General features: G+C 41.5%; 1 protein-coding gene and 1 long non-coding RNA gene across 3 annotated transcripts in view; one reads left to right on the top strand and one right to left on the bottom strand.

The window, feature by feature from the left end:
• The window catches only part of kmt2e (lysine (K)-specific methyltransferase 2E), a 120762-nt gene that overhangs the window by 7423 nt on the left and 89811 nt on the right, over positions 1-23528 (top strand). The window contains 1 exon segment of the mRNA XM_069908245.1: positions 18681-18865. Within this exon segment, the coding sequence (XP_069764346.1) occupies positions 18795-18865 (71 nt within the window). The 5' untranslated portion in view covers positions 18681-18794.
• On the bottom strand, positions 7214-9946 carry LOC138748325 (uncharacterized). Of its 2 annotated transcripts, none has more exons than XR_011347934.1 (3): positions 9754-9946; positions 9098-9364; positions 7214-7372 (listed from the first exon to the last, which is right to left on the bottom strand). It is a non-coding gene; the product is annotated as an uncharacterized lncRNA (long non-coding RNA). The 2 variants fall into 2 exon arrangements; XR_011347933.1 differs by having other exon boundaries at positions 9098-9285; positions 9754-9940.

The following is a 23528-nucleotide window of genomic DNA, read 5'->3' as shown; positions in this document are numbered from 1 at the left end:
GATAATAATTACCTTGAGTGATTAGCAGTCTAATCTTATAGTTTCATTAAATCTTAATGATTTAATCATGTAGTTCCAGAACTTGGACTTCATTACATTTTAAAAAGTATATTGTTTTTATGATTAAAAATATCCTTTGATTAAGTGCTTGTCCAAGGGTATAATGTTCTAAGGCACCATCAAAGACACCCAGGATTATGAGGGATGTAAGGAAAAAGTGGGGTGGGGGGGGGAGGTATAATTGTGATCTATCTCATTGTGATTTAAGAGCAAGTTGCAGAGCTGCAAAAATAAATTTCAAAATATAATAATGAGATATGTTGAATTTTCAAAGTTTGTTGCATTTCATATAAATTCTGCATTTAGAGTTGTTTGTGATATTGCACCCACATCTATAGAACAACATAATAAAATAGTAGCATGTCATATTAGTAAAGTACACCAGGGTGAAATGCAAAGAGCCTGCAGGTTACTTCATTTTATTCCCAATGACAATTTAACATTAACATCCATCAAGGCATTTTGGAATGTAATTGTCCATCAAATCCCCTTCTTTAATCTGGTACAGCTAAACAGATGATAACGTGCCATGAAAAATATATATATCTACGGAAGTTAACAACAGATTAATTGCTGGTTGATGTTTCTTTCTGGCTGCTATGATTTTCCTCATATTTAATGTTTTCTGCTTTTTTTTTTAAAAAAAAAGTACAAGTGCTGGAGGAATTCAGCAGGTCTCACAGTATCCATTATAAAAAAATTTATAATCAACGTTTCAGGCCTGAGCCCTTCGAAAGATTGTATATCTTTAATTGTGAGATCTGCTGAGTTCCTCCAGTCTTTTGTGTTTTTACTGCAATCACAGCATTTGCAGACTTTCGTGCTCAGAGGAAGTTCACAAGAATGATTCTGGGAATGAAAGGGTTATAATGAGGAGCTCTTCGCCTGCACTCATTGGAATTTAGGAAAATTAGGGGGGATCTCATTGAATCAATTTGAATGTTTCAATTTGAAAGGCCTGGACAGAGTCGATGTAGAAAGATTTTTTAACCATGGCAGGAGAATGTAGGACAAGAGGATGTCAATTATAACAAAGATGCAGAGGAATATTTTTAGCCAGAGGGTGGTAAAACTGAGGAATTTGTTGCCACAGATGGATATGGGGGAATGTCATTGGGTGTATTTAAGGGAGAGATTGGTAGGTTCTTGATTAGTCAGGGCATTAAAGATACGGGAGAAGGCAAGGCAGTAGGGCTGAATGGGGAAAATAGATCAGTTCAAGATTGATTGGTTGGGCAAACTCGATGGGCTTGATAGCTTATTTTTGCACCCATTTCTTGTGGTCTTATAGTCTTTATGGGGCTTCACTTCTAATGGTTTCTATTTTTTGAAGTCACAAAAGTGGACAGGGCATGCTGGCAGGTTTTGAAAGGTTGCTTGATAACTTCAAACTTATTTGTAAATCACTTGCTTCTGGACATTTGACACATTAGTAGATACGCCCTTTAGATTACAGCATGACTGGGAGGATAAGTAGCCAGCACAGAATAGAACACACTACTGGAAAAAGAAAGTGAACTTGCCAGAGATGGAGTCTAATGAGCAATATTTTCTTGAATCTCAATGAAAAACAATATGTGAGGTCTAAACTAGATAATAGAACATTTTAGCACATGGCAGGCCCTTTGGCCCACAATATTGTGCTGACCGATGCAAACCTGCTGACTGATACGAACCTACATTACAAACTAGACTTTGACGACCTCACACCCACAGTCCTCTATTTTTCTTGCATCCGTGTGTCCATCTGAGTCTTTTCAATGTTGCTATTGTGCCACCCCAAATAATGCATTCCAGGCACCAACTACTGGGTTTGTGTGTGAGTGTGTGTATTGCCCCTGAAATCTCCTTTCAACTTTCCTTCCCTTGCCTTGCACAAATGTCACCTTGGGAAAAGGTGCTGGCTGTCCACCCAATATATGTCTTTCATCATCTTGTAGACATCTTTAGGTCACCTCTCATCCTTCTTCGCTATGAAGCGAAAAGCCCTAGCTCTGTTAATATTGCCTCATAAGAGACGTTCTCCCAATTCAGGTAATACCCCAGAAAATCTCCTCTGCACCCTCTCAATAGCTTCTACATCCTTCCTACCATAAAGCAACATCCTAGTAAATCTCCCTTGCACCCTCTCCATTGCTTCTGCATCGTTCCAATAAGGAAACAACCAGAACTAAACCCAATATTTTGTAACTTTTTTTTACAATATTCCAAGTGTGGTCTAACCAGAGTTTGATACTGCTGCAACATTACATCAGCTGAATAGCTGCAGGTCTCAGGCCTGAAACTGTTCATATATTGGCGCTGAGATCTGCTGAGTACCTCCATCATTCTTGTAATATTACGACAAGAGCTGAAACATTCCCTTTTTTTCTTTCTCAAGGACAAGGATATCTTATACTTGCTACAACCACCACTGAAAGATTGCATTATTAGTGGGTACCTATTAGCCCCTTTCACACTTGCAAGTGATCCCAGGAATCAAACGGCAATTGGCCTTTAAAGTGCTAAGTGTGAAAGCAAAATCAGCTCAATGCTGGCATCAAACGTCATTTCACGCTGGGGGTTGACAGCCTTGACCCCAGTACAATCCCTGCAATCTGCAGATGCCAGCATGGCAATCAGGCAAGTGTGAAATGGGTAATTGCATTGTGGGATTGAAATGACCCAATTTTTTGCATGAGTGCAAGAAGAAAAGATTAAAATGAAAGTATAAACTTTGCCATGGGAAAGTTGCAGTGGGGCAGAGGGAGGGGGAAGATAAATAGAAATAAACAGCAATAGTGGACAATTTTTAAACCGTGCAAAAATTGGTAGTGCTGTAGCGCACAATTTATAAAGACCATAGTAATGGTGGACCTAACTTCCCAGAATGCCGTGCGGCTGAGAAAGCCCTCTATGAATGCTCCTTGCATGCAACAGGGCATACTGCCCTTTCTCTGCTGCATGGAATTCTGGGAGGACAGGTGTGCCATTGCTTTCCCCCCCCACGGGTATTTATAAATTGTACGCAATAGTGCTACCAACTTTCCCACGTCATATAAATTGTGCGCTATAGCACTACAAACTTTCCCATGCTGTATAAATAGTGTGCTATGGTGCTACCAACTTTCCCACCCTGTTTAAAAATTGTTCACTATTGCTCTTTATTGCTTGCACTTTCCCACGGTCCCTTATAAAGGTTTAAATAGGTCAGCACAACAGCAGAGGCTGAAGGTCTTATAATGTGCTGTACAAAAAGCTATAATTATGTTATAATTACGCATGATTAATTTTGTTCAAATATAAGATCATAATACATTGATCAGGATTTAGGGCAGGTCCACCATCACCACTAGAACAGTCCTAACCCCGGGGATGGCTCCTTTCAAGTGTGAAAGCATTCATTGTCCCAGTTAGGAGTGGTCATGTGTTAAAAGCAAAACTTCCATTCCTATCCCAGGACACTGAACAGCCAATTTAGTGGGATGCAAAGTATGAAAGGGTCTTATGTGACTGTGGTGATAATTATCTTGCTGCTGCCAAAGCTTGAGATTTTAAAAAATCATTTTTTTCGTGTGTGGACGTTGCTGGCAATGATGATGAACCAGTGATATATTTCTGTCTGAAATTGTGCAAGTTGAGGGGAACCTGCAGGTGTTGGTATTGCACATAGTGTTCTTGGTCTAAGAGTCGTGAAGGCATGTACAATAATTGTAATACACATGCTGGTGGCGTGAATGATGGTGGACTTTCAATCAAATTGGCATCTTTGCCCTGTTTGGCAGTGAGTTTCTTATCTTTGGAACTGCATTCATCTAGGCAGAATTATATCACACTTTTCAATGCGATTTCAATTCCATGCCCCACCCCACACCAACATGTCTGTCCATGGCCTCTACACCTTGGATTTACCAAGCCAATACCCTCTGTAAATTGGAGGAGCAACACCTAATATTTCGCCTGGGTCCAATCAGATTGCATTAACCTCTAATTTCTGTCAGGCCACTCTCTAAAGTCTCCTTTCATCCAGACCTCCAGCTTCCCTCCATTCAGGGAGCTATCTCCTTCCCCTATTACTTCTCGGATTTTTTTTTCTCTTGTGCCCTCCCTCCCATACCCACCTTTGATATCTTGCCTGTGGGTCTCTGCTTCTCCCTCGCCCCTGAGGTGCCTATCTGCATTTTGCTCGTGCATTGATGAAGGGCTCCGGCCCAAAAGAACACTGAGACTTACTGAGTTTCTCCAGCATTTTTGTGTAAATCACATCATGCTTCTGATTTGCTTTTGTTAATGAAGAATTAGGAGTGTTATGTGATTTACTTATCATTGGATACCCAGCCTCCGACAGTGTTTACGTACTCCAGTTGTGTTTTTTTGCTATTAGTAAATCAGTGATGGTCATTGAATGTGTCATTAAATGAACATTGAGGGTGAAGGTTTGACTCCAATTGAAGATGATCATCACCTGTAGAGAGAGAAAAACAGATTGTGTTTCAGCTTTTGTCAGACCATTAATCCAAGTCCTGAATGTAGAGATCCATAGTTGCATAGTGAATTGGGGATGCTGGTGCAATTGGTAGGATTTAGCATTTGAAGATGTATGCACTGATGGTGGACACTTCTGTAGGCTGACTCCTGGGATTGACCCCCATAATTAGATGTTTTTTTTCTCACTTGAGCATATTTGGAAGGCATTGTGGCCATCACATTATCTTTTCCATTGTTCACATTCTTTGCCAAAGCTCTAATGCAATAGTTATAAACTTTGGAGTGTCCTCTCGTGCATTATGCCATTCTACAATTTGGATCACCTACTCCAACCATAATGCACCATATTTTTGAAATGCAGGTTAGTTTTGACACAAGCAATATTTACTCAAGCAAAATTGACTCCCGATTTGTGCAGTGTGATTAAGTGTGACTGGAAGCAGAAATCTTTAAAATACGCAGGCAGTACCAGGCTTGAGCATTGCATTTTTTTTTAGTTTTTCATTTTGGCCTCACTACTTATTTGAAGTGCATTATATCATTACAGCCCCAAATTGCACTCAGAACAATTTCTGTCTTTTTTTTTGTGGAGTCCTGGAACTGAAGTTGGTAGTTGGGGAACAAATGAGAAACATCATTCATCGATATCATTAATGTCTTTCCTGAAACTACTTATAAAATCTAACCTTTAATGTTTTATTTTCATTCTGTTGAGGATAAATGTAAATTCAAAGAACAACACATCTGATTCCTCCTGGACACTCTTAAGCCTAACAGTATTATCATTGAGTTTTCTAATTTTGGGTAATTGGCAACCCCCCCCCCCCCCAACACTCATCCCCATCTGATTCCACTGTTTCCAATTCCTGAAGTACTTTTGTTTGTGTAGAACATTACAGCACAGAATGTGCCTTTCAGCCCATGCTTTTTTGCTAACCTTTTTAAACCTACCGCACAAGAATCTAAGGCTTCTCAACCTCACACTCATAACCCTTTATTTTTAAATGTCTTTTAAATGTCTCTATCGTAGCTGTCTCCCATCACCAACCCCTGCAGTGCATTCCAGGTACCCATCACTCTGTGTGCGTGTGTGTATATACACATGCTATTGTTGTCCTGGGAAAAAGGTGCTGGCAATCCACCCTATCTATCTATGTCTCATGTCTCCCCTCATCCTTTGTTGCATCTCTCAAACTTTTCCCCCCTTTCTGAATAGTTTCTCCCTCTGTCTGCCTCTTCACATCTCATAGTTTCTGTCCTATCACCTCTGGGTCCCTCTCCTAGCTTCTTTATCTCTTTATATTATGTAATTACCTTTTTTTATCTTGCTCTTGATAAAGGGTTTCAACTCAAAACATTGAGTGATTATTTCTATTCATGGATGCTGTCTAACCTGAGTTCCTCCAGCAATTCTTTGCTTGTTTTAAATCATTTGCATTTCTTTTTCTTCTTTGGCTTGGCTTCGCGGACGAAGATTTATGGAGGGGGTAAAAGTCCACATCAGCTGCAGGCTCGTTTGTGGCTGACAAGTCCGATGCGGGACAGGCAGACACGGTTGCAGCGGCTGCAGGGGAAAATTGGTTGGTTGGGGTTGGGTGTTGGGTTTTTCCTCCTTTGCCTTTTGTCAGTGAGGTGGGCTCTGCGGTCTTCTTCAAAGGAGGTTGCTGCCCGCCGAACTGTGAGGCGCCAAGATGCACGGTTTGAGGCGATATCAGCCCACTGGCGGTGGTCAATGTGGCAGGCACCAAGAGATTTCTTTAGGCAGTCCTTGTACCTTTTCTTTGGTGCACCTCTGTCACGGTGGCCAGTGGAGAGCTCGCCATATAACACGATCTTGGGAAGGCGATGGTCCTCCATTCTGGAGACGTGACCCACCCAGCGCAGCTGGATCTTCAGCAGCGTGGACTCGATGCTGTCGACCTCTGCCATCTCGAGTACTTCGACGTTAGGGATGAAGTCGCTCCAATGAATGTTGAGGATGGAACGGAGACAACGTTGGTGGAAGCGTTCTAAGAGCCGTAGGTGATGCCGGTAGAGGACCCATGATTCGGAGCCGAACAGGAGTGTGGGTATGACACTGTATACGCTTATCTTTGTGAGGTTTTTCAGTTGGTTGTTTTTCCAGACTCTTTTGTGTAGTCTTCCAAAGGCGCTATTTGCCTTGGCGAGTCTGTTGTCTATCTCATTGTCGATCCTTGCATCTGATGAAATGGTGCAGCCGAGATAGGTAAACTGGTTGACCGTTTTGAGTTTTGTGTGCCCGATGGAGATGTGGGGGGGCTGGTAGTCATGGTGGGGAGCTGGCTGATGGAGGACCTCAGTTTTCTTCAGGCTGACTTCCAGGCCAAACACTTTGGCAGTTTCCGCAAAGCAGGACGTCAAGCGCTGAAGAGCTGGCTCTGAATGGGCAACTAAAGCGGCATCGTCTGGAAAGAGTAGTTCACGGACAAGTTTCTCTTGTGTCTTGGTGTGAGCTTGCAGGCGCCTCAGATTGAAGAGACTGCCATCCGTGCGGTACCGAATGTAAACAGCCTATCATTGTTGGGGTCTTTCATGGCTTGGTTCAGCATTCAGCAAAAACATTCATCTAGTAACTTCATTTTCTTGTTTAAACTCAGCAGAATCTCTTTTCATATACACCTGAAAATGTTTGAAAAAATCTTTTTGTATATAATACACACTAGTATTAGCTATACAACATTCTTTATCACATCCCACACTTCATCTTATTCGTATCAACTGTTGAACTTTCCTTTCATTTTTGTTTTTGTTCTAATTTCTCATTAAATTCACCATTCCCTTCATTTTGGATTCCTTGTAAGTCAAGCTTCCAATTTTTATGTCTCTGAATAAAAGAAAAAGAGTAAAGAATAGAAATTGTAAACTACTTCATCATAGCCTGAGACAATTTGCTAAAAATGCTATCAAACAAACATTGGATATTAAGCTGAAGAATTAAATATTAGATTGAGAGATGAGGTAACAAGAAGTTTGGTTCAATAAGTTGGTTTTAAGAATGTACAGAGGAGGAAAGTTGTCAAGTGTTTGAAGTTTGTGAATTCAGCATAGGCAGGTGAAGAATTGGCTTTTAAGGATGGTGAGGAAGGGGGAAAAAGAATGTAGAGATTTAAAAATTTAAATGTTGACCTGCAGCATGGTAACAAGCCCTCTGTCCCACAAACCCACGCCTCTCAATTGCACCCAATTGACATTCAACCAGAGCACCCAGAGGAAACCCATGCAGACACCTGGAGAAGAGACTAACTCTTTACAGACAGTACTGGATTTGAACCCAGTATGCTGGCTCGATATCAGCATTTTGCTTGCGCTAACCACTATGCTAACTGTGCCACCTCAAGGTTGGGTTTGCAGTGCTAGATAAGGAGACTTGAAAATGTGAATGAGGTATTTCAATTGCTCCACCAGGATCTAGAATATTTGAACAAGGGAAATATTTGTTTAGGATAAGATAAGAGAGTAGAGTTGTGGATGAGCTTGTGTGTACCATATGAGAAGGATGTGAAGATGATTAGGTCAGTAGTGGAAAAAAGTTATCTTGGTTACACCCAAGGTTAAGATATCTGTGTAATTTTATAGATCTTTGCATTTTTTGGGTGAATTCAGAAAATAATAATTTTTGTACCACTGAAATAAAAGGTCTGTGTTTGTCGTTGGACAGTTAACATTACAAGAAGGAATGGCAATGGCATAAAGGAAATTCATGGATAACAAAAAAAAGTAATGATTAAAGATACCTGTTTGAGGAATGGAGTTATTTTGGACTATTAGTTAGTATTTTTTTTAAATTTCTGAAACCTGCTGAGTACTCCAGCATTCATTTGTTTGCAGCATTTGCATTTCTTTTTAATGTTTACCCCATATTAACTCTGGTGGAGAACGCATTGATGATTGTAAAGTTATTATTGACTTTTGTGCATCAATCTGCAGATACAGGTACACGATCCTTTATCCGGACATCTAAAATCCGGAAAGCTCCAAAATCCAGAAAGTGGGGGGAGATTGGCAGCGCGAGTTGGGCGGGCGAGGGACCAGCAGCGCGACTGGGGCAAGTAAGGGGGGGTGGGGGAGATGGCAGGGTGACTGGAAGGGGGTGAGGGTGGATTTGGCAGCACAATTCGGGTGGGCTTAAGTCTGGCTTTCCAAAATCCGGAAAAACCCCAAGGGTTCCAGATAAAGCATACTGGAAGATATTAAAAAAAACCACCTGGATCAAAGAAGTGAGGGATGTCTATTAGTGTGAATAGTTTTTCCAGCCCAGATATTCCTACCTCCTGTTGCTGATAATGAGTTTGTTGTCATACATATGCCATAATTCTTGCTGCAATCAAACAGGTACATAAGAAAAAAACTATAAAAGTAAATTAATTGAATTAAATTAAAAGAAACAATAAATACACAAGTAAGATTTAAATATTCACAGTGCCAAAAAATTACTTTCAATAGTGCAGACAATCCATGTTTTTTGTACCAAGGTGAGGTTCAAGAAACTGATAGCTGTTGGAAATAAACATTTCTTTAACCTAGAGATGCTGTTTTAAGGTTTCTGTACCTTGTGTCTAAAGGTAGCAGTGAGAAGAGGATTACCAGGATAGTAGAGGTCTTTAATGATGTTGGTTTCCTTCTTGAGGCAGTACTTCACATAGCTGTCTACAATAGATGGGAGGTCAGAACCTGTGATGGACCTGGCTGTGTTTACTCCCTTCTGCAGCCTTTTGTGTTCCTGGGGCAGTCAAATTCCTAGATCAGGACGTGATACAAACAGCCAGTATTATGTTCCACACTGATTCTGTTGAAGTTTGAGAGAGTATCCTTTGAGCTAGAATAAGGAAAAAATACTGGTGTGGAATTTGTTAATCAATCTTTACTTTTAATTCTTAGAATAGGCTGCCCAGTCTTTTCATTCTTAGATTAGCTGGGATTTTATATAATTTTTTTTTTTACGATTTCAGTTTGAGAAGATGAGAACCTATTCATTAATTGTGGTGTAATGCAATATGTTATATGATGTCATATATTGATTTTTTTTCCCCTTAATTATGTACTCCTGCTCACGTATTTAGCTATAATATGATTGAAAAAGAAAGAAAGAATAATTTTTAAAAAATATTTTGGGTTAACTTTTTCCATTTTTCACTAAATTTAAATGTGGTATATTGAGTTCAGGTAAGGAATTTCTATATTTAAAATGTAACAATAAAAAGTTACCAATGTCACATTTGAAGCTTTGAATGATGATGCTATTCTCACAGATGAGATTATGGCCAGCTTGCTGTGCAGTGAATGAAAGAAAAAGCACACAGAAGCTGTGAGTGAGCTGAACCAACCGATTTTCCTGGAACTATCCGAGAGCTCATCAGCATGACCCCCATGATCCTTTGAGCCTCCCCCAACCGGGACCATTGTGTCATCAGCAAATGCAAGCCTGCACCTCTGTGACCCTGTTCACTTGTGGATCAATGCAGCTCGCTACATGACCCTTCCCTCCCCCACCCCACCACCAGAACCGGTGTTTGGAAGTGCTGAGTTCACAGTTCATAAACAGTTTATACGTTTGGGAGGCTGACCTCTCTGCCATGGGACTGGAACAGTTACTGGTTGGTCAAGATCAAGGTGTGCCTGTTTGAGGTAGTCGACCATGAACGCTTCCTGCCTACCCCCAATGTCCAAAAGGCATGTAGTTCCATTGTGTCATAACATCCTGTATAGAGCTTGTGTAGGTGCTGAAGAGATGTCCGGTGTGTGTCTTTCCTTACGAAGATGTATTCACAGTCTTCGAAATCCTTTGGGATGTAGGATCGAGCTGATCCATGGCATGAGGTTGGGTGTTAGCAGCGCCGAAGGTGTTTCCTCCTGGCCACAAGCTGCTGGCACAAACTCTCCCAGGACTATCAGCAGGGCTCCATAGACAAGCTCAATGGAGGACATGGCCAAATCCTCCTTTGGCGCTGTGCAGATGCTAAGGAGCACCCAAGGTAGCTCATCCAATCCAGACCTCAAAGCTGCACCATGATGACTGTCTTCAAATGCCAATGGAACCTTTCCACCAGGCCATAAGACTGGGTAGTAGGCCGTGGTGTTTTGTAATTGGGTCCCTAGGATGTGCCAGGGCTGTCCATAGGCCGAACGTGAACTGTACCTGCTCCCATCCAACATGATATTGGAAGGAAGCAGAAACGGGCTATCCAGTTGATGATTATGGCCCTGGCACAGGATGTCATGGAGGTGTCCGAGAGCAGGACAGCTTCCTGCCATCTAGTGAGCCTGTCTATCATCGTGAACAAGTATGTGGCATCACTGGAACCCGACAGTGACCTGACGATGTCCATCTGGATGTGGTCAAATTGTCTGTGTGTCGACGGGAAGGACTGAAGAGGGGCTTTCTCGTTCCTCTGCACCTTGGATGTCTGACAATGCAGGTAAGTTCTGGCCCAGTGGCCTACATGTTTACACAGGCCACGCCACATGAATCTGTCTGCGACTAGTTGAGTTATCTCCCAGAGGGATGGGTGGGCCAACCCATGTAACGGCTCAAAGATGCCTCCACATGGCAGGAACAATGGGCCGAGGTCGGCCGGTGGACATGTCACAATAAAGTGTGACTTTGGATTGCCTGAACCCCACATCTTCCAACTGTAGACCTGAGACTGCAGTGCATTAGGCTGGTATCTCACTATCCTGCCGCTGTGTAGTCAATACCAGGGGACAGGGAGTGCACAGACAGGATGGATGTATGGGGCAAAGCATCAGCCACGAGGTTATTATTGCTAGAACTGTGCTTGATAGCTGTCGTGTACTCTGAGATATAAAAAAGGTGATGCTGCTGCCTTGCTTACCACCTTGGCTAAGGCAAAAGTGAGAGGCTTGTGATTGGTGAAGACTGTGAAGTCCCGTTCTTCGAGGAAATGGTGTATGTCGAGATAGAGAGCTAGCAACTCTCTGACAAATGCACTGTACTTCTGCTCCAGGGATCGCAGGTGTCTGCTGAAGAGTGAGCAGCCTCCTATGTTCATCAATCAGCTGCTCTAGGACCTCGTCAACTCCAGTGGGCACATCAATGAGCAGATGCACCAGCAGGATGGCATTGGCCAGAGCTTCTTTGGCCTGGTCAAAAGCTGCTGTAGACTCCACATCCCAGCTGAGTTCTTTGGACTAATCGGACAGCAGCTTGAAAAGAGGTTGCATGATCCTGGCAGCTGACAGAAACCGATGGTAGAAGTCGACCATCCCAATGAACTCTTGCAAACCTTTGATCGTAGTTGGTTTGGTGAACTTAAGAATGGCATCAACCTTCAACGGAAGAGGGACCGTCCTGTGTTGATCAATGCGGTGCCCAAGGAAATCAATGGACATCATGTCGAGCCAACATTTCGCTGGATTGTTGGCTAGGCCGTAGTTACACCTGGCAGAACAAATGCAGATGTATTAGTTGCTCTTTTTGCAAATGACTGGTGATGAGGATATCGTCTAGGCAGATAAAAACAAGCCATGCCCCACTGAGCCCACGAGTTTCTGGAAAGTGTGTGCTGCGTTTTTGAGGCTGAATGGCATGCAGAGGAACTCAAAAAGGCCGAATGGAGTGATGAGTGCTGTCTTGGGGACGTTGCTGGGGTGCACAAGGATCTAGTGGTACCCCTAGACCAGGTAGATTTTTGAGAAGATCCTTGCTCTACGTAGATTGGCCTTGAAGTCCTGGATGTGGGGAACCGGGTACTGGTTGGCTGTTGTGGTATCATTGAGCCAGTGGTAGTCCCCATAAGATCTCTTATCCCCCAGAAGACTTCTGCACCATGTGTAGAGGAGATGCCCAAGGGCTATCTGAGTGCCGAACGATTCCCATCTCTTCCATCTTCCTGAATTTTTCCTTGGTGGGCCCAGGCATGTAGCAGTGGTCCCTGTGTGAGGGTGTGGATGTAGTGCTGGACCACGGTGGAGAACTGTGGCATTATAATGGCTGGGAATCCTGCCAGGATTCTGGCAAACTCGTTGTCCGATAAGGTTACCAAGTTGAGATGAGGGGCCGGGAACTTGGCTTCTTGAAGGGTGAAGGTCCTGGAATTGACCAGATGGTGCCCTTTCAAGTCCACCAGGAGGCAGTAGGCTTGAAGGAAGTCTGTGCCCAGTAGAGGCTGAGACATGTCTGCCAAAGTGAAGGCTGCTAACCTGCATGGGTCACTGAAGTTGTCATCCGTGAGGAGTAGGCAGATGTCTTCTGGCATCTGTTCGAGAAATATTTGCTTGAATAGTAAGAAGGGCCTGTGGCCGTCCAGCATATTGTTCATAAGGGCGTGTGGTCACCCTCCCTGTCCAAGTGGAGCAGCCATGCCACTTTTTCACGGCAGAAAAGGCTGAATGTGCAGATAAGAAGTGCCTTAATTGCCACATACCTGTTGGTGGGTGGCGGCTGATGTAAGAAGTCAATGATTCGACTGGCAGTCTCCTAGTTGAGCAAATTGACCATGTAGTAATATCTTGTGGAGTCCAAAAGGTTGGCAGCTTCAGCGAGACTGCGTTCTGTGCGCTCGTGTTGTTCATCATGGGGTCCAAAATGTTGTTTTGAATTGCCTGGGTCACCACTGTGGACGGTGTGCTGTGCAGTGAACAAAAGTAAAATCACAAAGAAGATGTGAGTGAGCTGAACCAACCTACTGATGTTGCTGTAACTCTCCAAGAGCTGATCAGCACAACCATCATGATCCTTTGCACTCCACCCCACCCCACCCCAAACTAGGACCATTGTAGCGTCAGCAAGTGCGAGCCTGCACCTCCATGACTCGATTTGCTTGCAGCCTGCTACAAGATCAAAATGTTCATAATATGAAATTTTAACATTAGCGTAGCTTCTATTTTCAAGAACTTGACATTACGCAGTTTCAAGCTTGACTTATTCTGTGTATAGTTTAGTTGTGTAGATGTTGTCATTAGATTTTTATCTTCAATTAGTCATGAAATGTGCATAGGTTGTTAATCGCTGTCAGATATAATATGAACAAATACTGGCCCAGCTTCTTGTTCAAAAGACCTGGTTAAATCACTACTGTGTTGTTTCATTTTATTGTAATAAAGAAACCTGGGTTCTTTGAAAACAACTATATTTATTAGCTAAAGCACACACAGACAAGACTTTGTTGATGCATCCATTTTGAATCTACTTAAGATACAACAGCCCATCTCCTGACTCCTCCATGTGGTCAGGATTAGCACTCACACTAGCTCTCTATCAGTACATCCTTTTTCCTTGAGATGTTTAACAACAAGGCACACTAATACAGTATTCATTTCAATTTAAAGTTCAACACAAATATCCGCAGCAAAAACCTTTTAAGTGTGCAGTTCCTTTTCTTTTTGAGATTCACTCTGTCAGGTGCTTTGATAACACATGTGGATCTTCTTAACACAGGTGCTTGTGTCAGCTCTGCTGGTCCATTACTGTTTAACACTGGTGGTGATTCCTCAGTTGTTGTTCAGGTTGGATCTTCTGCATTTGTCTGTTCTTGTAGTCTCTCTTGTGTTTTCAGCAGACTGTTTCGATTTCCCCCTCAGTATTTGACCATCCTCTGTTCTGACTGTGTAGGATCTTGGATTTACTTCCTCCAGATCAGTGGCCTTTTTGTCCCAAGTATTTCAATCTTGAGTCTCACTATCATGTTGTGTCAGTGCCCCTAAGCTTCTTGCTGACTTTTCTTATTTGCTTTATGTCTCCATTGCAGATACTTTTGTTTTAACATCTTCAACATATCTGTTCTTGTTTGGGTCTGCAGAGTAGGGAAGTGTGGTGCGTAGTCTACTTCCCATCTGAAGCTCAGTGGGTGAAGTGTCATGTTCAAGTAGTAAAGTTCTTTAACTCAATAGAGCTAGATACTGATCTGAGCCACTGTCTAGTGCTTTCTTGAGTAACTGTTTAACTATGTGAAAGGCTTTCTCTACCGTTTGGCTGTGGATACAGAGGCTTTGAAGTCAAATGTTGAAAATCATCCTTTTCTGCAAAATTCTTGAATTTTCTACAACTATAGCATGGTCCATTGTCATTGTAGACAATTTGAAGAATTTCATATATTTGATCACACAAGCAGCAGATCTATTAGGAAGCATCGTAATCTCTGGATAGAATCAATAACCAGCAAGTAATTCTTTCCATCTATGTGGAACAGATCCATTCCAATTTTCTGCCATTGTTCTGCTGGTAGGTCAGTAATCATGGGTTCCTTGGTCTGCTTTGCATGATGTTTCAAACAGGTGTTAAAGTTTGAAACCATTCTGTCAATGTCAGTGTTTATCCCTGGCCATTAAACAGCTGTTCTGGCCCTCCTCTTGCATTTTTCTTTTCCAAGGTGCCCCTCATGGACCCTTTTCAGCATTTCTTGTAGCAGTGATTGAGGAATCATAATTCTGCTCTGTCTGAGTCGAAGGCCACTGACATCGCTCAGCTCTGGTGTTGTAGTATGACTGACATTCATCTCTTGGCCATCCTCATTCAGATTCTTGATGACCTTCTGTAGAACTGTCCTTGTTCAGTTGCGATCTGCTTGGATTTCATGTCAGATAAGGGAAGAGATTCAGTGATCAGATAAATGTGGTGATTCACATCTGTTTCTGTGGAACTCTCATTGTGTGCTTCCCTCTGCATTGTTGCCTTGGATAACACAACAGCTAATACAATATGCTTCCTGATGTGTGCACCAATTCAAAGTCATAATGATGTAGCTTCATCAGTCTTTGGATTCTCAGTGACAGTTCATTGAGATTTTTCTTAATAATTGCTATTAGTGGCTTGTGGCCTGTCTCTGCCACAAATGTTGGTTGATATGCACATGACTGTGGAATTTCTCAAGTCCATTGACCAGAACTAGACATTCTTTCTCGATCTATACATATCGACGTTCAGATGTTGTCATCGTCCTTGATACGTATACTACTGGCCTCCAATCTTCTCCCACAGCCTGAACTACACTATTCCAACTTTTAAAAGTTTTCGTAGATATTTTCGTCCTTCTAGATGCGTCAAAGAATGTCAAAAGCACTGGTTCTGTAGTTAGAATGGTCTTCCTTGTGGTTGGCTATCCACTTGAATTCAAATTTGTCATCTAATAACTTTTTTAGGTACATTGTTTTGGAAGACTGGTTTGGTATGAATTTATCAATGAAATTGATCGTCCAAGCACTCTTACTATGCCTTTTATGTCAGTGGGTCTGAGCATCTCTAAAATTGCTTTCACCTTGCTCTTGTTTGGCTCCACACCTGCCTCCAACAGCTCATCTTTCAGAAAGGTAATTTCCTTCGCCAAACTAACATTTTTGCTCTGATAAGCTTTCATCTATACTTCTGAATGCATGGTAGCATTTTGATGAGCCTCTTGTGTTCTTGTGTAGATCTCCAGAAGATCATGTCTTCTATGTAGACACATACCCCATTTATTCCTTCTTTGATGTGCTCCATTTTTCTGTGGAACACTTCTGGAGCTGAGGAAATTCCAAAAGGCATAATCAGACTGGAGTATTGGCCAAACGGTGTATTAAGTATAGGGTATTTTATGCTATCATCATGCAGGCCAGAAGGCCTGGGATGCATCCAATTTGATGAATAACTTTGCACCAGCCACCTCACTTGTAATTTCAACCCTGGTTGGAATCTGATAATTTTCTCTCTTTATATTAGCATTCAAGTCTTTTGGGTCCATGTACATGCGTAGGACACTTCTTTTTGACACACCATTGAATTCATCCATTCTGTAGGCTCCTCAACTTTTTTTATGACCCCTAGTGCTGTCATTCGGTCATGTTCCTGCTTGATCTTCTGGTGGTGCTGGAACCAGCCTTGGGGAATGCACTACTGGCTGTGCGTCCTCCTTTAGCTGTATCTTTATAGGTGAATGGTAGAACTCCAAATCCCTTGAAGATGTCTGGAAATTAATCCAGTATTTTCTCTGCGCTGTTCTGTGCATTATCACTGTTAATGTGGTACACCCTCTTGACTAGGTTTAAGTTTTCACATGCTTTGTCACCAAGCAGTGAATAATGTCCATCTGGGACTACTGTGAACCTGAGATGGTACTCTTTATCTTTAATTTTCACCTTGAGTTTACATGTACCTTTCGTGTCGATGCTCTATCCATTGTAGGCTTTAAGCTGTACAGGATTTGCACAGATGTATGGCTTTATCTTCATTGTCTTGATGCCGTGCTCACAGATCAAATTGACATTTTGCCCCTGTGTCTAGCTTGAAAGGAATATTTGTTCCATTTCCAGTCCAATTTACAGCATCAAGAGTCTTCACACTTTCCATTTCTCCACTACTATATTGACTGATTCTCACTCCTGGTACCATGTGATGTTTCTTTTTATAAAGAAACCTGGGTTTTTTTGAAAACAATTATATTTATTAGCTAAAGCACTCACAGACAAAACCTCATGGAGGCATCCATTTGAAATCTACCCAAGGTGCAACAGCTCATCTCCTGACTCTCCTAGGATTAGCAGTAGCACTATATCAATCCAACTACTAGGGTGGAACTTCTGTCATACTGCTTCCCAGCAGTGCACTGATTAATTACAGTGCTCTTGGTCCTCCAATTTAAACACCCATGGATATCTACCAACACCCCCCCCTTTACTGGAGATCCCTCAGCAATGAATTACCAACTATGTGGCACAGAGAAGCTGCAAGTGGGGACTTAGGTTTGTTTCATCTAGATCAAGTTCAAATGGTGCAGCCACTTAGTATTAAGATGTGGTGCTCAGGACTGTACTCTGGACACCTTTGCTGTTTTCATATGTTGATGGACTCCTCAAATTCTTTGGTTTCTTTCATCACTCTTCATACAAATGAAGGAAGTTGCTGATTCTCTTTCTCCTTGGATAGTTGCAAAGTTCTCCCAGCCCAGACATTTCCTGGTAACTACAGAGAAATCTTTGGGCTGAGGAGAGCTATCTGGGCAAAAAGAGGGGGAAACTGCAGTTCTCAGCAAATTGAGCAGGAGGTGATATGGGAGACCATTAGAATGAGGACAATCTGTCAACACAGATCATTCTCTGCCTGTAGCAAAGGTCCTACCTTTACCTGCAACTAAATGTTGAATGAATATACAATTTGTCCGATACCAGCTCTCACAGTCAGCAAATTTGCGTTGTGACATGGGGCAGTTTATATCAGGTCCTGCAAAACAGAAGAGAGGATGGGGATAGCACACCAGCATAGTCAATAATGCATATAATCATTTATCAATGATTCCAGTAATACAGGTACACAATACTTTATTCAGAACCCTTAGGGGACAGTGTGTTCTGAATTTCGGATTTTTCCGGATTTTAGAGAGCCAGATTTAAGCTCACCCGAATTGTGCTGCTGTATTCACCCCGACCCGACCCCCTTCTCATCGCGCTGCTGTTTCCCCCACCCCCCTTACCTGCCCAACTCGTGCTGCCGGTCACCCCCCCCCCCCCCCGTCGCCTGCCTGACGCGCTGCCAGTCTCCCCCATGTCGCCCGCCCGACTCGCGTTGCCAGTCTTCCCCCATGTCGCCCGCCCGACTCACGCTGCCAGTCTCCCCTGACTCGCGCTGCCAGTGTGTTGTCATCGTCCTCACCCCCCTCCCGTCGCCTGCCCGACTCGCGCTGCCAGTCTCACCCACGTCGCCTGCCCGACTTTCACTGGCAGTTTCACCCACGTCGCCCGTCTGACTCGTGCTGCCAGTCTCCCCTCACCACCCCCTGTTGCCTGTCCGACTCACGCTGCCAGTCTCTCCCACCCACCCACCCCCCCCCCCCCCCCGACTCGCACTGCCGGTCTCTTTCCCACCTTGCCCGCCTGACTCACACTGCTATCTCTCTCCCCACTTGCTAGATTTTGGAGCTTTCCAGATTTTAGATGTCCAGATAAAGGATTGTGTGCCTGTACTCTCTTTCCTTGAAATGCATCCTGAATATAAATAAAGATAATCTTGTTCTTGGTTTTTATATTAAAAACAATTATTTTTTTCCTTCTGTTGCATCCTTCTATTATAGTCTTGGGGTTGTTATTAATTTATGCTCAGTAGTTGATATGATTTGTGGGTTATAGAACCAAAGTGCCAATGGAATTTAATGACATTTTTAAATAGAAATGCTGTGGATTCTAATACCTTTTTGGTTACTTTACAGGCTTTGTGGATGCACTTAGATGTTTGCAATGAGCACTGTGGCTGGCATGCCCCAGTGTTTTGGATACCAATGTATCGGACTCCGTAGAAGTCGATTTTATCAGCAGCGAACGTCATGAGCATAGTGATCCCGATAGGGTTTGACACAACGGAGACCTCAAATTTGGAAATGGCTGCAGGCTCAGAGTAAGCAATTTTGTGTTTGATATTTAAATTTTTGTAAATTTCAAAATGCTTATTCCCCATAATTGTTTAAAACATAAAACAAGAATGTATGGCAGGTTTAATCTGAAAAGGAAGGGTCTGATTTTGGTTCAGGAATAGCTGTATATTGAATAAATTCCCATTTCTAAATGTTATTTTGATAATGCTGTACTTAGCTGTTAAAGTTCCCATGAAATTGCTTTTGGATCAGTCGTAATATCATAGCTTAAGCTATAGCACAGAAATAAATGGTAAGTGTTAAGTATTAATAGCTGGTATCCTGTAAATTGTATACAAATGAGAGATTTTAATTAATTATGGTTATTATTCATTTTTCTATGAAAATTTTGTAGATCCATTTGTCTTTGTTTTTCTCTGTTTCTTCTATTTTTTCACACTATGAACCATATCAACCAAAATATGTACAAACGTTTCTCATTAAATTTACACAGTGGTCTTTTCTCCCTTTTTTTTCCCCTTTCCCTCCATCCCCTCTAACTACCCCCCCCCTCCAAAACCCATAAATATTCAACATATACAATACAATAAAACCACAAAACAATATCTTCACACAAAGGAAAATAAACAAGAAAAATGCATCATCTATTTATTACATAGTGAATTTAGTCATTTTGTCTTATCATTCTCATTTTAGGAGATGGAGGTCATAGGCAAGCTCTCTCTGATATGTTCCATGTATGGTTCCCAAATTTGTTCAAACATTGTGAATTTAATGATATCTTATTTTTTACAATGTAATACATTTATTCATTTCCATGTACCATTGCTATATACTCATGCTCTCTTTCATTTTCCAAGTTGACATTATACATTTTTTTGTTATCGCTAAGGCTATCATAATGAATTTTTTTTGCACTTTATCCAATTTGAAGCCGAATTCTCTACTTCTTATGTTACTTAAAAGAAATATCTCTGGTTTTTTTGGTGTTATTTTTTGTAATTTTATTTAGTATCTGATTTAATTCTTCCCAAAACGTATTCACTTTTGTACATGCCCAAATTGCATGTAATGTTGCTCCTGTTTCTTTCTTACAGCAAAAACATCAATCCGATAATGTTGAATCCCATTTTTTAATTTTAGAGGAGTGATATATACCCTGTGTAACCAATTATACTGTATCATGCGTAACATTGTGTTTATTATATTCTTCATAGTTCCAGAACATAACTTTTCCCAAACTTCATTTTTTATCTTTATGTTTAGATCCTTTTACCACTTCTGCTTAGGTTTATAGTTTATTTCATTTTCCTTGCAGCTTAATGTACATTTTGGTTATAAATCCTTTAATTTTATGAGATAACAACTCTTCTGTCTCTTTAATTTTTTGTCACTTTCTTCCAATTTTTCTCTTAAGTCATTTCTACAGCCGTTTCCTGCTCTTCCACATTCTCTACTCTTTTCCCTATTTCTGTCATTACCAGTTCTAACCTTTGCATTTTATCTTCTGTTCTTTTCATTTTCCTTTTAATTGCATTAAACTCTAATGACAACCATTCTTTTCGTGATCTCATTTGTTCTTCAAAAAGACTTTATCTATATTCTGTTCATCAGTTTGACCTTTGTTTCTCTTTGTCCATCAGTTTTATCTTCTATTTCTGTGAAAATCTTGGTCTTCTTCCTCTTCTTCTGTGTCTGTTCCTGTGTTTGTGTCTTCTTTTTCTCTTCTTTGTGTCTGTGTCTCTTCTGTTTTTCCTGATGAGCTGCTTGTATCTCTTTGTCGGGCCTCTTCTATCTGGGCCTCTTTTTGCTGGTCCTTCCCTCCTGGGCTGCTCATCTGTTGTGCTTCCTGACGTTGGTCTTCTTGTCGGTCATCCCTTTGTCTATCTACCACATCTTTTTCATCGCTTCCTCTTCTGCTGGCTTCCTCATCCTCCAGCTAAATGCCCTGGTGTAGGGCATCCCTCAGCTGTTCGCTCTTTGACAGCCCACTCTGCTGAGCCCCCTTCCCTCCAGTGTCCTCTTTCTCCTTTGATTGCGCACTACGCACTTTTTTTTGGCTCTGAGAGCCATTTTTGTAGTCCACCAGCTGGAGAGTCGCAACTCCGCAGGGGAGGCACTGACCTCGAGGGTTGGGCACTCCTCGCCACCACAATGTCCTGTTCCTTCGTGCTGGTAAGGCCTTCTTTTATCTTCTCTGGTGACTTTTCTACTTGTTTTTACCAGTTGCTTATACTTTCTCCTTCTTGGAAGCCACCTTCTTTCTCTGCTCTGTATCTTTATCTTCTATTTCTTATATTTTTGTTATGCTTTACTTTTTCCTAACTTTTTTCCTATTTTCCTGGAGAGGGCTGGTTTTCCTGACCGGCCACTACTCCATCACCTTTCTCCTCCACTTTTTTTTTCCTGTTAAGGCCATTTCTTTTCTGCTCTCAACAGTCTTGTCTGCTTTTGTTTATATGACAAGTTTGCAGTTATAATTTTAAGGAAATGCAAAATAGAAATGTTTGATAGGTACAAAGCTTACCCTGGCAATTAACAATTTGTAAGCCTTAAAGTGAGCACCAGAACAAGAGTTGCAAGCAATCAATTTTAAGTGTTAATTTTTAAAGTACTTTGCGGATAGTATCAGAACATAAATAGTGAAGAGATATAGTTGGCTCTACTGAATATGCCAGATGGAGTTGGTGGGGACCAATTGAAAGACTTGGCACTTGCTGGCTAGGGAGAACTCCCAGAAAGCAAAACAAAAATTCATCCTAAATGGAATGATATAAATCAGGACTGGAGGAGATAAATTATTTCTATTAAACTTAAAATGGACGAGAACTTGATTATAGCATTAAGAAATTAACATTTTTTTATTTGTACGGAAAAGGATAAAATAGCTTGTGGACCTGTGTTAATAAAAAAAAGCACCAAGCCATCACCTTGTGGTAGTAAAGTTGCATGACAACTTTGCCTTGAGCATGCCACTATAGAATTATAGGTGAACGTTTTCAGAGGTTTGATTATATGCCAATTTACAAGCACAACTCAAAAATTAGCACATTTGTGACAGCATGAATAGGAAATACATATTTATATTACTTTTAATATTAATGCTTATTAACTGATTATGTTGGTATAAAATAGGGAGAAATAGCTACATTAGAGTAATATCATTCAATTAATAAATATTTAATCTCAGTCTGTAAATTATGCCTTTAATTGGTGAAACATCCATCAATGCAATGCTGTCAATAAATTATTTTAAGTTGCAAATGGATTGGAAATAATGAGCTCCCTTAAACTCTAACTTTTGTTTGAGCTAGCATTCTGAATTGGCTACAACTTTGAAAATAAACTATTGCTCCCACCCTTTCTGGGCACTATGACCAGCATCTCTTTAAGTGTGTTTTACCTTGGTGCTTTATATTTCAAGACAAACAAAAGGACACAATTTGGAAATATGGCATTATTCTCATGCAGACAGTTAATCAATCAGTACTTGGGTTCTAACTATCAGTCCAGGTCCCAATCATAATTTGTCGCCCTTGGAGTCAGTCATGGGTATCTTCATTGGGTTGCCTTAAGTTGGGCCAGTGTTGCCTTCACACCCTTAATTGAAGCCCTGGCTCTGTTTGTAACTGGCTTAACTGCTGACCACCAGGGTGGAACTATTGCTCCCTCAGGCTTTCTAATGGAGGGTCAATAATAATTTTGTTATGGCCTTCCATAAGATTATCTTGGCTTGACCAACTCGACAGCAAGATGGGCAGGCTATTGATATTTACTTCATAAGATTTTGGGGGAATTTTGAATGCAATTCTCCAAGGCTCTATTCAGTCCATCTCTTTGAGGATGGCACAGTGGCATAATGGTTAGCGCAACACCTTTGCAGCACCACCAATTGGGAACAGGTTTTGAATCCTGTGCTGTAAGGAGTTTGTATGTTCTCCGTGTCTGCATGAGTTTCCTTGGGCGCTCTGGTTTCTCCCACCGTTTGAAAAGTATCGAGGGTGTAGGTTAATTGGGTGTAAATTGGGTGACACAGACTCGTGATCTGAAATGGCCTGTTACCCAGCTGTATGTCTAAAAAATGTTTTAAAAAACTTTTATTTCTCTTCAAAATATCAAATTGCTAGTCTATGGTATCTGAACCAAAGGTGTATCTGAACTGAAGTGGGTATTATCTCAAGGTGACACATCAAGCCAAAGATGCTATTGTGAATCATGATTGGCTATCAGTGTACCTTAGAGAGCATTCTAATTGGTTGCATCACTGTGTGGAATGGAGTTGCCAATGCACGGGACAGGAAAGGGCTACAGAGAGTTGTGAACTCAGTCAACGTCATCATGAGCATCAGCCTCACTCCGTTAAGGAAATCTACAAGAGACGATGTCTCAAGAAAGCGGCCTCTATCATCAAGAACCCTCATCACCTAGGCCATGCCCTCTTCTCACAACTAACATCAGGAAGGAGGTACAGGAGCCTGAAGACAAACACCCAATGGTACAAAAACAGCTTCTTCACCTTTGTTGTTGGATTTCTTTTCTCTATTTTTATTTTTTTTTAGACATACAGACATATTGTTCATGACAATAAAGCCTGATTCTGTTTCTTCTGACTCTACTAAAGTTGTACTATCAATAAAGATGTTATGCAAATATCAATGGTAAAAATGACAATGTTAGATTCTTAGA

The sequence above is a fragment of the Narcine bancroftii genome, chromosome 13 (genome assembly GCF_036971445.1).
Source record: "Narcine bancroftii isolate sNarBan1 chromosome 13, sNarBan1.hap1, whole genome shotgun sequence".
NCBI classification, from domain to species: Eukaryota; Metazoa; Chordata; class Chondrichthyes; order Torpediniformes; family Narcinidae; genus Narcine; species Narcine bancroftii.
This window is presented reverse-complemented; position numbering and strand designations above follow the sequence as displayed.